Here is a 14,577-nt window from a genome sequence, read left to right as displayed (position 1 = left end):
CCATGGGCCTGACACCCGCTCTGGGAAAAGGCCTCGATCAGAAGGACGCGGGCGACCGGCGAAGCGCGCCGTGACGAATTCCGTACGCCACAATTCCGCGCACTCCAAAAGCGCGCGGATTCGGCGATGGGCACATCCCGCTTCACTCGCCGTTACTGAGGGAATCCTCGTTAGTTTCTTTTCCTCCGCTTAGTAATATGCTTAAATTCAGCGGGTAGCCTCGTCCGACCTCAGGCCGAAAGTAAGGACCGGGACTATTCTTCCCGTTCCGCGCTCGCCGTCGGCGCCGCGCGCCGCCGCGCACCTCGATTCCCGCCCTTGAGCCGCCAGCCGTTGGCCTCTTCGAGGTCGACTCGCCGCCGCCGCGCGGGATTCTGGTCGCGATCGTCGCGCATCGTGCCGTGCTGTCTTGAGCGGGACGGGCGCTCGCGCGTCCGACGCCGCAGCAGCCGCGCGGAGAAATCCCCGCGCGGAACGTTTGCAACGCGACCCTGAGGCGGGCGCGGCCCCGGGATTGACCCGAGGCCGCAATTTGCGTTCAGAACGTCGATGCTCAATGTGTCCTGCAATTCACACTAATTCACGCAGCTAGCTGCGTCCTTCATCGACTCACGAGCCGAGTGATCCACCGCCAAGAGCCATCCACGATTGTTTCGCTCGCACAGTGCCTCGCACTATAGGGTGACAAAATAGACCGCGCCGAGCGGTCGGCCAGGCCGACGCTTGAAGCCGGAGCGCGCGGCACCGCGGCACTCGACGCGCAAACATTACCGGGTGACCGAATCGCCGGCCGGCGCGCCGCTCCTCGCGGGTCGGGCGCCGGGTAGCAAAGACTTTTTCTCTCGCTTGTCCGAGTTTCGCGTTCGCCGAAGCGTTTGCGAGACCGTTAATGATCCTTCCGCAGGTTCACCTACGGAAACCTTGTTACGACTTTTACTTCCTCTAAATGATCAAGTTAGATCGTCTTCTCGGACGCCGGCTCGACCGTTGCCGGCCGCGCCAGGTCCAATCGGAGGACCTCACTAAACCATTCAATCGGTAGTAGCGACGGGCGGTGTGTACAAAGGGCAGGGACGTAATCAACGCGAGCTAATGACTCGCGCTTACTGGGAATTCCTCGTTCAAGGGAAATAATTGCAATTCCCTATCCCTAGCACGACCGGGGTTCAGCGGGTTACCCAGACCTGTCGGCCAAGGCGAGCACATGCTGATCCGGTCAGTGTAGCGCGCGTGCGGCCCCGAACATCTAAGGGCATCACAGACCTGTTATTGCTCAATCTCGTGTGGCTAAACGCCACTAGTCCCTCTAAGAAGTTAGACGCCGACCGATTGGGTCGCGTAACTAGTTAGCAAGCCAGAGTCTCGTTCGTTATCGGAATTAACCAGACAAATCGCTCCACCAACTAAGAACGGCCATGCACCACCACCCACAGAATCAAGAAAGAGCTCTCAATCTGTCAATCCTCACTGTGTCCGGGCCGGGTGAGATTTCCCGTGTTGAGTCAAATTAAGCCGCAGGCTCCACTCCTGGTGGTAGATTCAGCAAAACAAACCAAAAAGTCTACAATTGACGCAAAACCACGCACAAACCCCTCCAAATACCCCCCAAAGTCCACAAATCGTCCCACTTTCCCTAAAAGCCCCGCAATTCGCCCACAAAGCCCCCCTACAGTCCCCCACACCCCTCTACAGCCCAGCGTCGGCCTACCGCTGGCGCAAGGACACTTATCCTCTGGACGATTATGCCCGCAACAGTCGCATCCTTGAAGAGAAACGTCTCATCAAGAGAATGTCAAGCCTCGACAACCGCACCACCACCACTTTGCCCCCTCTGCTCCCCCTACCCCCCATCTCCGACTCCCGCTGTGACGTCACAGTCGCGCTGAGGAGCGACGATGACGACGAGCTGTGTGACGTCACAGAGAACACGGACGCGAGCTCGCTGGCCGGTTCCTATGATGACGCGGGAGCTTCCTCCAACTCTTTAAACTGCTCTTCGAGTAATGATGAATCGGAGGCGGAGGAATTTGCTCAGATCCTCAAAAACTCCTCCGGATTCAACCTCAACTCTAACAACAACAACGGGAAGAAGAAGACCCGTCTCTCGCAGTCCTCCGGCCAGAGGTCCGTCAACTTCCGCATCCAGTCTCCTCCCAGGAGGAACAGGAAGAACTTCCGGTTTCCTAGCAACAGCAGCCTCCTCGAGTGCCGACGTCATCATCCTGAACACAGCCTCCAGATCTCCTCGGTGCGGGGGGCGTCCCCGAAGTGCGACTGTCCCAACTTCCTGGAGTACAACCAGAGGTTGATTGATTCGGACGGGAGGTCGAACATACACATCAAGGTCGGTTGTGGTTCGCATATTACTAAACATTTTCTGTATTTGTAGTGACTTCACAACTTAACGATTTACCACATATTGTTACACAAAAGTTATTTTTTTATTTAAAGTTTATACATTTTCGACTTTTAAAGATTTCAATTTTACAATGAAAAAAATAAAAACCTTTAATTAAGATTAAATCTGTAATTTTTTTTGTATAAGTTTAAATTCCGCATTTAAGTTGAACAAATACTTAAAAAACAGGACAGGTTTTCAACAGCTTTCTAAAAATAAATTACGATAAAAATGCTCTATATGTGCGGGTGATAGGCGGTAAGCTAAGCTTCTACAATTAAAAATACTGTATTAGTAATATTTACACTAAAATTTCAAATTTATCATTAAAAACACTATTTTCTCACTTATTCAGGCAATGGATGGCAAACTGGACTTGTACAGTCGATACTTTAGCGACATTTTCACAACTTTCCTTGATTCCACGTGGTCCTGGATCCTCTTCGTAACAACCACAGTATACGTCGGACACTGGATCATATTTGGGCTCCTTTACTGGGTCTTTGCAATCGTAAACGATGACTTCGCCAAAATGTACGGTAGCAGCGGGGCTAGCATCGCTTCAAGCCTCAATGCCACCTTAAATTCGACCTTGAACTCGACCTTGAACGCGACCTTGGACGGTAGCAACGTTGTGGTTGACCCCGGTGACCCATGTGTGTTCCAAGTTTACGATTTTCTTTCGGCGTTTTTGTTCTCGATGGAGTCGGAGACGACGATAGGTGGGTTGAAGTCTTAATTGTTGTAAATTTTAATATTTTAGTTGGTTGAAGGACATATGGCTGTCACACGACTTTTAGGTTGTTGGTATTTTCTCTATATTATAAAATCCTCAACAAATACCCACCAAGGGCTGAATAGAACTTTTTTAAAACCATTACTATTTTTGTTATGGTTCTTGTTGTATGACAAGTATATATCCAAAAAAGTGCGGTTAATTTGAAGTTAACTCGCATATCCATTAAACATTGCTTAATCAATGAGTAGACGACTGTTAGATACACTTCGATGTAACAAATCCTCTTGCACCAAAAAGTATTTTGTTAATATTAAAGTAAAATAAAATCAAGAAATACTTTTAAAAAGCAAAATAGATTCCTTTTTTATAAAAGTTGAATCCCACTCGGGTTTTAAACTTTAGGTTTACTTAAAAACGGAATTCGATCCACCAGGCACGTATCAATAGATAGGAATCGCTCTTCTGGTGTAAACAAAGTACAACCTCACGTTTCGGCAGCGGATACCAGCTGACCTCATCAGGGTTAATAATGTTGATGAGGCCAGCAGGTATCTGCTGCCGAAACGTCGGTTTATATTTCGATGACACCAGAAGAGCGATTTCTATCTATTTCAGTTTGCTTGTTCGATTTTAAATTCGCAACAGATTTGGCGTAACAGCGCCGACAGCGGTAAATTACAAAAATAAGTACTGTTAACTCACGTATTCCCACATGTAAAAAGGTTGGGTGAAAAGGCACATTGTGGCGCTCAGCGCAAGCTATAAATACGCCACCTTAACTCTGACCTTACTTGTTGTGCCGCGAATATAGCAGCTCGTATCCCAGGGGGCTGCAAATTGCTTGTGCGTAATTTAATACGAATCCGACGTTGAGTGGCTCTTGGCTGCTGTCCCGGCGTTACAAGCTACCACTGGTCCAAATGTAACGCCAAGTTTGGTGCTAGGAATTAACCTCAAGAATGCTAACGTCTTTCAGCAAACAACTCATCACTGTTATAAGCGCACAGACGTGCAATGCGTGTATTTAGAAATGGAATTTTTTAGGAAATCAAAACAGAATAAAGAAAGCACTGCAGCTGCAGGCCGAGTTTTTACATTGAAACCTAGTATCATTGAAACAACATACAATTCTATTAAGCGCACCCGTAGGCGTACAATGTGTGGTTTGAGAAATTACCTGCGCACAATTAAACCGCATTTTTGTGAAATAAAAACAGTAACAACCAAGCACTGGCCATGCCTTTTAAACTGTGAAATCAATAGTCTTTCAAGAACAACGTACACTTGTATTAAACGAACAAACGTGCGTGCATTGAGAAAACGACCTCTGCTGGAATAAAGCGCAATTTTTAGGAAATCAAAAAACGGAAAAACAAAGCACTATAGATTCATTTTTTCAGAGTGTGAAACCCACACATTTATTTGTTTTCTGAATCACGGTACACCAATCTAACAAGCCTAATTTTTTACGTTACGGACTTCAAAAAAAATTAAACTGCTGCAATAAAATCAGCTTCCTTTATCTAGCTAATTTAAAAAAAAAGCAATAAAACCAGTCACGCTACTGAGAGCTTATTATTTAGGTCACATTCTTATGGTTATCAGAATGTTTTACATAGTATCAATCAAGAACTTTAAAGATGCTTTGTTTAGGTTACGGAACGCGAACAATCACTCCTGTGTGTCCAGTGGCGGTCACGTGTCTCACGCTCCAGTGCATAATCTCCGGTATATTTGACACGTGGGTTATCGGATTGTGTTACGCGAGGATGGCGAGACCTGACGCTAGAAGCAAAACCATAATGTTCGCATCAAAAGCCGTCATTTGCAAAAGAGATGGAAAGAGGTTATTACTTTGTCCTGTTTTTTGTTTTTCTATTTAAAATTAATTCTTTCAAATTTTCAAAAAAAAATTGTTTTTTTAATTTAATTTTTTTTTGTCGTTTTTTTTTGGTTTATTCAAGTATTTTTTTTTTTATGTAATATTTTCATCGCGTTTAAATGATATAATTCCGCTTTCGCGTAGTTATATGATTCAGGTGAATTAACTTCGCCTTTCGATTCGCAACGGAATAAAAATGTTTCGTTTTTATTTTAGTCCTATACTTGATTTGTAGAAGATAAAGTTTCTCTTTATAGTTTCATCCGTTCAATTTTCGCAAAAAGACAACTTAAAACTATTTACATACGACTTTATAAAACTCAGTGTAAATTACTTATACTTGTTTTAAAAAATCCTAAAAAACTGATAAAGCGTGTTTTAAAAAAACCTTGTAAAAAGAAAGTTTATTTTGGCATTGTTAGATTAGTTAAAAATTATGTTTATCAACCGGAAAAAATACAAGGTGCCCGTTAAGTGGCCTATTTATCCTCGAAGCGGCTTGTTAAATCATCCTACAATGTACATGAACCCTCCGTTGTACTTCACAGGTGTCTTCTTGTTCGAGTGGCCAACCTTAGGAAGAGCTTACTCGTCAGTGTTTCAATCCGCGCCAAGCTTATCTCCTGCAGAGGTAAACATACTTAAAAATAATCGCGTGTAAACATGACTTTATTGTGGATAGTTGTACTTTGTATACGCTTAATTGCTTATATTAGATGACGGCCATTTTAAACGACGTATTATCTTTTTTCCAAAAACCTTAAAATACAATGAACTTTTTATATGCATATATAATTATGTTTAGTTAATGGATTAAGTTTCGAAAAGTTTGTTTTTTACAATTGCTGTAAAAATTGAACTTTACATTTATTTGGATTAATTTTCACTAAACGTTAAAAAATTTAATAATTCTATTTTTTTAGTCACTACTTTGCGAGTCAAATTTAGCTTAAAGATTTAAAATATAGTTAAACTAAATTTCCAAACAAGTCCTAATTTTAAAATCCTCCTTAAAATGTCGAATTGATATCTGTTCTATATAGAATTATTGCTCTTTTACCCTTAAATCGACATTTATTTACAAAAACATTTCTTCAGCTGCTGAATCGAAGGAGAAAAAGGCAGGTTTGGATATGATGCTCGAACATCACAACATAGAAATGCAAAACGCTGACGCAGCATTTCTCACGACACCAATCGAATACTGCCACGTCATCGACAAATCAAGTCCGCTTTACGGTGAGACCTGGTGGCTTTTACTTTCGTACGATCCTGGTTTAAAATTTACTTGAGTCAAATAAAGCCCAAAACGAAAAAAAAAATTGCTTTTTGTGCTAGCTGTAGATTGTATATTATTGGTCGATTTAATAAAAGAAAATAGAACTTACGATAGGAACAATAAACACGGATCTGTTCATAATCTTCATTAGAAAGAGAATGGCCCAAATAATAGATAAAAGATTCATTGTTTTATTTGCAAACGTTTCGGCAAGTGCCATCATCAGTGCGGCAAGTGAGGCTGAGATAAAAGCGAAATATTATATAGACGCTCGGGGGTTTTAGAACGTTATATAAACAGAAAAAAGGGAGTCGCGAAGTAAACACTTACGACAATAGCCATAATATTTCATAATTGTGTTATTGGCATTAACGCCGCATACAAGGCATAAAGCTTTCGCGTGGGATTGATTGCAGTCATTCACCATGATTATATCTATCTAATAATGAATATTAGTACGGCGTATTTCTGTACTGCAGCTGATTTTAAGAACAGTGTCAATTTTAAATGCGTTTTCGGGTCGTCAATTTCAATTTATATAGGCGTTACTTTATTTAGAGCATCATTTTTTGTTCAATAACCATTCTAGCCCTTTTAAAATATAATAACTAAACAACCAACCCTGCTATATTCCAGGTGTCCGTCCCAGTATGTTCAACCGATCCAAGCGAAACTACTTCGAGGTTGTGATCATTCTCACAGGAACCCTGGAATCTACGGGCCTTACAATGCAAGCGCAGACCTCCTACCTGAGCAAGGAGATCTACTTCGGGCACAGGTTAGAAACCTCACCTAATTTGCTGTCATGACGTCATCAAACCATGATGTCAATTTGGAGTCGATTGAAATCGGCTTTTCGGTCGAAAATGGCCTTAATACCAATCCACATATGTGGTTTGTGAGGCTTTTTGGTCTAAGTCAGAGGAAACTAAACTAATTTTGTCGGTCCTAGTCAGTTGAAATGTTGTCTGGTGCAATTCGAAGCTGAATTTTTTTGCAGTTTAACTGAACGTCAATTTCAGCAAGATTTTATTTATTATTTATATGGAATTCAGTTTTTATTAAACGGTTATAAATGTTTTTTGTCAAATGATAAAATCAAGTTGATTAAGTTTGTTACCGGCCCACGATCGCCAGTCCTTTAGATTTGGCTCTTTATTATAAAACACAATTATTCGCCCCTCCATATAAAAAGTTTGCTTACCCCGGTAACCTTTTAAGTAGGTCAGTGGGGGTTAACCTTTGACCTACGACCTTTGGGCGAAATTATTAGTTACATTTTTTTACTTTGGCCCGGTGACAGATTCTCGTCAACATTAAAGCACAGTTTGTCAACAAAACCACTTGATTTTAAGCTCAATATTTATTTTGGCGCTTCAAAACAAACTGAATCACCGCGTTGCTGATTGCCCAACTCATTGAATCAAAGTCCAGTCATGAATAAAATACAACAAAAATCACAGCAATAAGTCCTAGGCTATTAAATAAATACAACAAGAGGTCAAAGTTCGACAATCTGTCAAAAACTTACAACATTTATGACAACCTTAAATCACACCGGGGTCCATGTTAAAATGGGCGTGGCTTCACATTTATGACAACGCCAATAAATCAGATTCAGTTCCTTCAACACAATAAAAAAAAACATTTAAAACTCCTGCGCAATGATGCCATATTAAAATATTTAGAAAACAAACAGGGTTGTACACAACGGCTCGTCAAACAATTATGGGAAAAGCTATAGTTAGCAGCCGATTTTTTTAACGTTTAACATCATTCACGTGTAAAAATGAAATTTAAGGAAAGTTGGGAAAACATATTGACACCACTTTAACAAACCTGGTAATTTTGTAAAATAATTCTGTAAATAAAATACGTTTAAAGGTCCCACGCAACGTTACACATTTATCTTGTCTAAATCACCCCTGACTTTATATTAATGCTTAACTACCATAACTAACCGTTGTGACGTCAATAATGCACATTGTTGCACTAGAACGCCTGCACAATGCCAACTACTTCTAAATGGCATTTGCTGTGTTTGCTTTATAATTCAAAATTGACGTGTTTTCAACAAAACACCGCCAACACTTCAAGACTTAAACTTTTAAAAATGATTCCAAAAACTAGAAATGAACATGCTCATATCCTTATCGCCATGGCAACCCATCTTTTGTGTCCTAGATACATCCCCGTGGTTGCCAAGCGATCCGAGAAGGGATCGTATGACGTGGACTTCACCCACTTCCATGACGTCATTCCGGAGCCTCCTCCCGGAGGAAGAGTGGGAGGAAGTAGGAGGAAAGATGCGCGAAGAGGAACAGTGACGACTCTTGTGGAAGAAACGGAAGATGCAAGTGATGAAGTCTTCCTCTCCAGCGTCGATAAAATGGCCTTGTCCGAATCCTGGGTCTGACCAACAAATACCTATATTACTTGGTATTTAAGCTTGTTTGAGCAGCTTTTAAACCACAGGGTTCGAAATGTGTTGATGTGGATGCTCATTTTAATCCCTGCGTTAGGGCCTCGTAATTAGGCTGTGTAAGCTTTCCTGGGTAGAATGATGAAGTCTTTCTCTCCAGTGTCGATAGAATGGCCTTGTCCGAATCCTGGGTCTAAACTAGGGAAGTCGATAAAACATTAAATCAAGATATTTACCTAATGGGTTAAAAAGCCTACAATGCGCTTTTATCGCAAAACTTTGGCAATAGTTACGTAAGTTTAACTAAATTATTGAATCAAATTTGTCTCAATCCTGGGTTTAAACAACGAGTACTGATTTGGCATAGTGTATCAGCTCTGATCCGATATTACCGGACATCCTTCAAATCAGCTTGTTTGAGCGGAAAAAATACTTTAAAACCACAGGGTTCGAAATGTGTCGTGTTATTTGATCATTTCAATCCCTGCATTAAGGCCTAATAATTAGGCCCAATGTATCGCTAAGGAAATGTCTGTTTGAAAACTTTGCTGAGTCGCAAAACCCCAGGGCTAAATGATTGGTGTACATGTCGAATATTTTCACATTGCTTTGTGCAGCTGCATGGAACATAAATATAAAATACTCCCATACGCATCGCCTTTTAAAAAAATGTTAGTGTTCGTAGCCATAAACGGTCCTCAAATATCTCTCCCATTGTTTTAGCCACTAATCCTACATAATATTTCAACGTGGTAGTAGTATATAGTTTGAATTAATTCTGTTTAACTTTAGCTGTGAATAAATTTAAGTCTGATGATAAGTTAAATGTGCATGGCTTTAGTAAGAGAGGGTGTCACTGCTTTATGATCCAAAACCAAATCTACTCTCTTTTAACATTGCTTTAGCGTCTCTTTTTTCATTTTGGTTTAAAAAATCATGTTTTTTGTCGGTTTTAATTGTTTTTAATTTATTGTTTCTATGTTTTCTTTCTTTCTTTTAATTTATGGTGGGTGCTTTTCAAGGTACTATCACTACCGTACGTTGTCCACAATTACCACCCATCGCCCCTATTCATTTCAACTGTGCTTGAAGGTGCCTTTAGTGTGATTCTTGTGTCAGCAGTGTTAACGCAAAGTTATTTACGACACTCAAGATCACACAAGCCTAAAAGTCAATGTGCTTTAACGTGTTTTTTTATTTTTGCCAGAAAATCTTGTTCCCGGTTGCAAAGTAGCAAGTTATGTGTCCGGTTGCGAAATTCTTGGTGTTAACAAATGAACCTTATTTGCATATAGGTGCCAAATCCACGTGTTCCGTGCCTTTTACTTTCCTATCATCCGTTTAACTTTCCGATCATCCATATGCGGCCTTGTTCGTAAAATACTTTGACAAAATGTTAGGCAGGATAAGGTATGCCGTAATGCTTCATGTAGTCATTTGCAACGATAAAGAATATTTGATGTATTTTTTGTCACCTATTGACCGATCCTGCCTGGGATATACCTTATCCTGCCTAACATTTTGTCAAAGTTTTTTCATTAATTTTCGAAATGTTGTTCTCACAACGCTCTATGGAGGCAAATGCCTTTAATTTTTTTACGAAAGGGGAAATATTCGGTTTTAGTGTTTTTATTCGCAGAGTGTCTCCGTCGTTTTTTTCCCTCAAGTTCCCTTCTCTCCCTACCCTTTAGCCTATTCCGCTATGCAATTCGCGCAATGACGTCACTTGTATGACGTGTGTTCCGTTTTTGAACTTTTAATTCAATAAAATCAGTCTTGAAAGCTTTTGTCGTCCTTAGTTCTTAGCGTGTCGCTAAATTGCTTCAAATGGTTCACTAATGAATGAACTAAACTTAAGTGCACTTAATTAATTTAAATAAAGAATCTATAAATAAATGGCCACTTAAATTTAGATATAATAGACTAATACAATTCATTAAAAGTTAGTGCTCTTGTTAAACAAATTGAATAAATCTTAAGTACTTTTTAAATTTGTACACGTAGGTCATTTTCCTGTATGTTCAGTATTTGGTAACCGATTCGAAATTTTGTGAAAAATTGACAAGTTTGAATCTTTTACCAGTTAAATATTTGATTTGACTTTTCTGAACATCGACATTTATTTGAAAATACCATGTTCATAGCACTGTGTACAAGTCGATCAGCAAAAATGTGGGGTCCATGTTTAACATGGGTCGGTCTTGCAAACCAAACAAAACGATGCTTATCAGGTAAACAAGCCTGTTCAGCTTGTATCTACATGTCAATCAAACTAGCGTACGGCTTGTATTCAGTCTGTTTTGATAATAAATAGCAAAGCAAATGCTCAGGCCAAGACCTCACCTGTTTACCACGAAATTTCGCAAGCACTTGCGTCATTCAATAGGTAAAACTTATTTACACAGCTTTTTTCTATTTATATTTAAGCGTAGTATTAAATCCAATTTTCGTGCTAAGCGCGCCCAACTAATGAGCGAAGCACAATGACTCACTGTCGTGTTGTTTATTAAGCGATTTCGTGAAATAAGGCTTGTTATTCAAAGCATGGTGGTTCTGTACTTGGCGAAGTGTTTTTTTGGGAGGACTCGAAATTCGAGTAAGACTACTCCTGAGTCCGACGTGCGCAGTAGTATGTTCGGAACCGCACATTACAAAGGTGAAATAACACATGGTGGGATATTTCGCGTCTTATACTTATTGTGGGTGGATAAGTAATGCTACATACCTAGGAGTGGGTTGCTGTATATTCACCCTATTTTGGTTTCATAGATGGGTATAATACGGTGTCAGAGCAGCAGTTTTGGACTCCACAGAGTCGTTTTTTAAGAAGTCGGACTCCAGTGGTTTCAAACCGACTTAGCAGCCCCTTGATTCTTTTTGGCAACTTTTGGAAAATAATACAATTTAATTGACACATGCTGTGTTTCTTTTCTTCAGCTGGCTCAACAGATTAATAAATAAGGCCTAGAATCAAACTTACGGCCGAAAATACAATAGTTTTAGTCAAGCCGATTCTGTCTTTGTATTTTAATAAGAGAAAATAGATTAAAAATTATAAAATTTGACGAAACTACTTGTCACCATGACAACTGTGACGTCACCAGAATCCTTCGTCGAATATCTTTTTCCCGTACTTCTCGTCATCCTCTTCGTCGCTTCCAACCTCCGGAGTCACATCCGGAGCGGGTCGGATCAGGAGCGGCTTCTTGCTCCCGGCGAAGAGAGGAACGATTTTATTGATTTTGCGCCATTTCTTCAACGGAGCTTGGACGAAAGAGCTGTTTCCTGGAACTTCAACCTTGTGGCTAGTAGTAATTGCTTCTTCTGCTCCCAATTGTTCCGATGCTCTTTTGGACATCCGAGGAGCGTTTTCCTCCTGTACATCGTAAAACGCGATCCTCTTTATGGATGTCCTCCTTGAAATGGAGGACCTCTTCAGAGATAAATTCTTTAGCGCGTCTGCTTTCCTCCTCAGCTCCTTGATGTTCCTCGGGTTGCTCCGGATGCGATCTAGCGTCTCCATTTCGTGTCTCCTCTTCTCTCCCTCCATCTTGGCTCTCCGCTCCATGTGCTCCTGCTTTCGATCCCTTCTGAGGATACTTGTGAATGTGGCGGACTCTGGAAGACGGAGCCCGCTCACGTGGTACATCAGCTCCCGGGATGCGTAGAGAGGACTTGTCACTCCGTTGTTACGGGCAACATCCTCCCAAAGACACACAGCGACCGTATCTATGGAGGTGATCATCACTCCGATGCAGATGCCAGCCACAGAGTATCCGCTGACCAAGACAACCAACAGAAGAAAGGTCCTGACGTGTAAATCGGATGTTGCTGTTGTTTCTATAAAGACGACGATCGAAACACAAACGATCGCCACGTGGCAAGCTCTGCAGCACCACCTAGCGGTAGCAGCAGAGTAGCGAATAACGTCGACTATGCTTTGGTTTTGCAGACGGAAGGCGTGCGACGATCTGGTCTGCTGCGTGTTGAAGTTTGCCTGCAGGGCGAAGTTTGTGGTGCTCGGAAGTCGAATGTTCGCGCATAAACAGGTGGGTCGAATGCGCCCGTAAACACCAACAGAAATTGGAGCAAAGGGCGAGAATAAATCTCCAAAACTTAAATTTACTTCTTGCTCATTCTGAGTGCTTTCATTTCCCACTTTATTCGACTTGCAGCACGCTTGGATCATGGAGTGCTGTAGGCCACCGTTAAACGCACACGCCATTGCGCTGCCGAGGTTGTATCGCACGAGATGACGTAATGATGACGTAATAGGGTGAACCAATGCTCTCCTGTTCTTGGCGAAATACCACTCGGCCACTGCACCCGACACAACGATCTGCTGTGAAGCTTTGAGCATGTTAGCAAGCCACAGGTAGACAAGCGTACCAACCAACAAAATTGTCCAGTTACTGACAGGACTGCTAGTTGTTCCGTACACTGCTCTAAGCCCGTCTTCTGACGCTTTTAGTGAGTTGCAGTTGATCATATAAAGCAATGCGGTGATAAAGTACAGCAAGCAGTTTGATAAAACCAGCAGCGTCCATAAAGGCTGGCTTATAAGCTTGGGTAGGTTCTTTAAGCATTTTGCAACTTCGGCCATTAGGCCGGTTGCCGGGCGAAAATGGCGCATATGCAGACAAAAATTTGCGCATATTGCTAGAGCTGCTATGCAACTTAAAACTGCGCAAAAAATCCGCAGCATAAATAAGTCCTTTCTGCCAAAAGAACTCGTTTGTAGGCTTTTCCAAAACATTACCAATGAACACAGAATGGTTGAGATTGCACTTATAACGTAGAAAGCACGGCATGAAGATTTCGGGAACTTTATGAATGAGATTGACACAAGAACGCATAAGCTCATGACCACTATGATTGAGAGGGCTATAAACCCAGCGCTTTTAAGCAAGTCGTCAGCTGCATAATGCCATACTGTTAGTGAGTTTGTAGTGTAGTAACCCGTCTTCAAATATCGCTTGGGAAGACATCTTCCAAATATTGAGGTAAAGGAAGAGTTGGCTAACCTGGAGTATAAAAATAAAAAAATAGGTAAGCTATGTTGCCAAAATACGATTATTCATATTGCGAAAATTAGTTATCTATATCTACAGACATAGTCAAATTCATATTTTTTTTTAAATACGTGAACTAAATCTACGAAAATACGTCTATATTTGCGAAAATTTGTCATCTAAATGTACGAAAACATCCATCAACATCTACGAAAATAGCTAATCTAAATCTACTAACATGTGTAAAACGAATAGTATGTTTAGTTCATGAAAACAGGTGGTATACAGAAAATGCAGCCTATTAAATGCCACTGGTGGACTGGTGGTAGCCCTCCCAGTCAAAAAAGGTTGAGAAACACTGAATTGCATAATCACTAATATCTAAGATGATCATAACATTAATAAATCTATTTACACAGCAGTAAACAAAATCTTACCATTTTTGGTCTGTCGAACAAGAGCTTTCAATATCACCCAGTTTCTGATATAACCTTTCTAATAGAATATAGCGTTGATCATATCCATTTGAGGTAAGTAAGCTTCGGTAATCTGTAAGATTGCTTACAGAATTGCTTGGGCACTGGTCAATACAAACCCTGCATGACATTGAATCGTTGAATGAATTAACTGCTAGTTTACAAGCCTCACTGTGGTTTGAAAGAGTTTTAATGTCATACGACAATAGGTTAACATGCCATAGCATTGTATTTTCAGCTTTTAATACATTGGATCCCGCTAGGTTTGGAATTTGCGTCAACATACTGCTATCTCCGCCGCAAACATTTCCCCAGGAATCTATTCCATTGTAAAATCTTGCAGGTGAACAAGTTTTGAAGGAGTAGCCT

The 14,577-nt window shown here is 41.2% G+C and overlaps 2 protein-coding genes, 1 non-coding gene and 1 pseudogene across 3 annotated transcripts in view; 1 reads left to right on the top strand and 3 right to left on the bottom strand.

The window, feature by feature from the left end:
• Positions 1-9,072, top strand: part of LOC146170431 (uncharacterized) — a 28,553-nt gene extending 19,481 nt beyond the window's left edge. The window contains exons 2-8 of the mRNA XM_083388701.1: positions 1,538-2,344; positions 2,754-3,120; positions 4,791-4,983; positions 5,568-5,650; positions 6,118-6,258; positions 6,935-7,076; positions 8,483-9,072. Of these exons, the coding sequence (XP_083244827.1) occupies positions 1,538-2,344; positions 2,754-3,120; positions 4,791-4,983; positions 5,568-5,650; positions 6,118-6,258; positions 6,935-7,076; positions 8,483-8,714 (1,965 nt within the window). The 3' untranslated portion in view covers positions 8,715-9,072. The remainder of the gene's footprint in view (positions 1-1,537; positions 2,345-2,753; positions 3,121-4,790; positions 4,984-5,567; positions 5,651-6,117; positions 6,259-6,934; positions 7,077-8,482) is intronic.
• On the bottom strand, positions 487-640 carry LOC146170433 (5.8S ribosomal RNA). Its single transcript, XR_014501362.1, has one exon. It is a non-coding gene; the product is annotated as a 5.8S ribosomal RNA (ribosomal RNA).
• Positions 896-1,593, bottom strand: LOC146170432 (small subunit ribosomal RNA; annotated as a pseudogene; the record flags this gene model as incomplete).
• Positions 9,073-11,817: 2,745 nt separating the features above from the next.
• On the bottom strand, positions 11,818-14,339 carry LOC146170430 (uncharacterized). The gene is made up of 2 exons (XM_083388700.1): positions 14,170-14,339; positions 11,818-13,744 (listed from the first exon to the last, which is right to left on the bottom strand). Exons 1-2 carry the CDS (start codon positions 14,337-14,339, stop codon positions 11,818-11,820), a joined length of 2,097 nt encoding a protein of 698 aa, XP_083244826.1.
• Positions 14,340-14,577: the final 238 nt, after the last annotated feature.

This window comes from Ascidiella aspersa, chromosome 1 (assembly GCF_963924565.1).
Source record: "Ascidiella aspersa chromosome 1, kaAscAspe10.2, whole genome shotgun sequence".
NCBI lineage: Eukaryota > Metazoa > Chordata > Ascidiacea > Phlebobranchia > Ascidiidae > Ascidiella > Ascidiella aspersa.
The sequence above is the reverse complement of the archived record's forward strand: the minus strand, read 5'-3'. Positions and strand labels throughout refer to the sequence as shown.

What these genes read in the sequence shown, in the direction of transcription:
- LOC146170430 (XM_083388700.1), bottom strand. Translation starts at nt 14,339, where the DNA reads ATGTCATGCAGGGTTTGTATTGACCAGTGCCCAAGCAATTCTGTAAGC. An exon ending in TGTTCGACAGACCAAAAATG is followed by an intron (nt 13,745 to 14,169) that starts GTAAGATTTTGT and finishes TTTATACTCCAG; the next exon opens with GTTAGCCAACTCTTCCTTTA.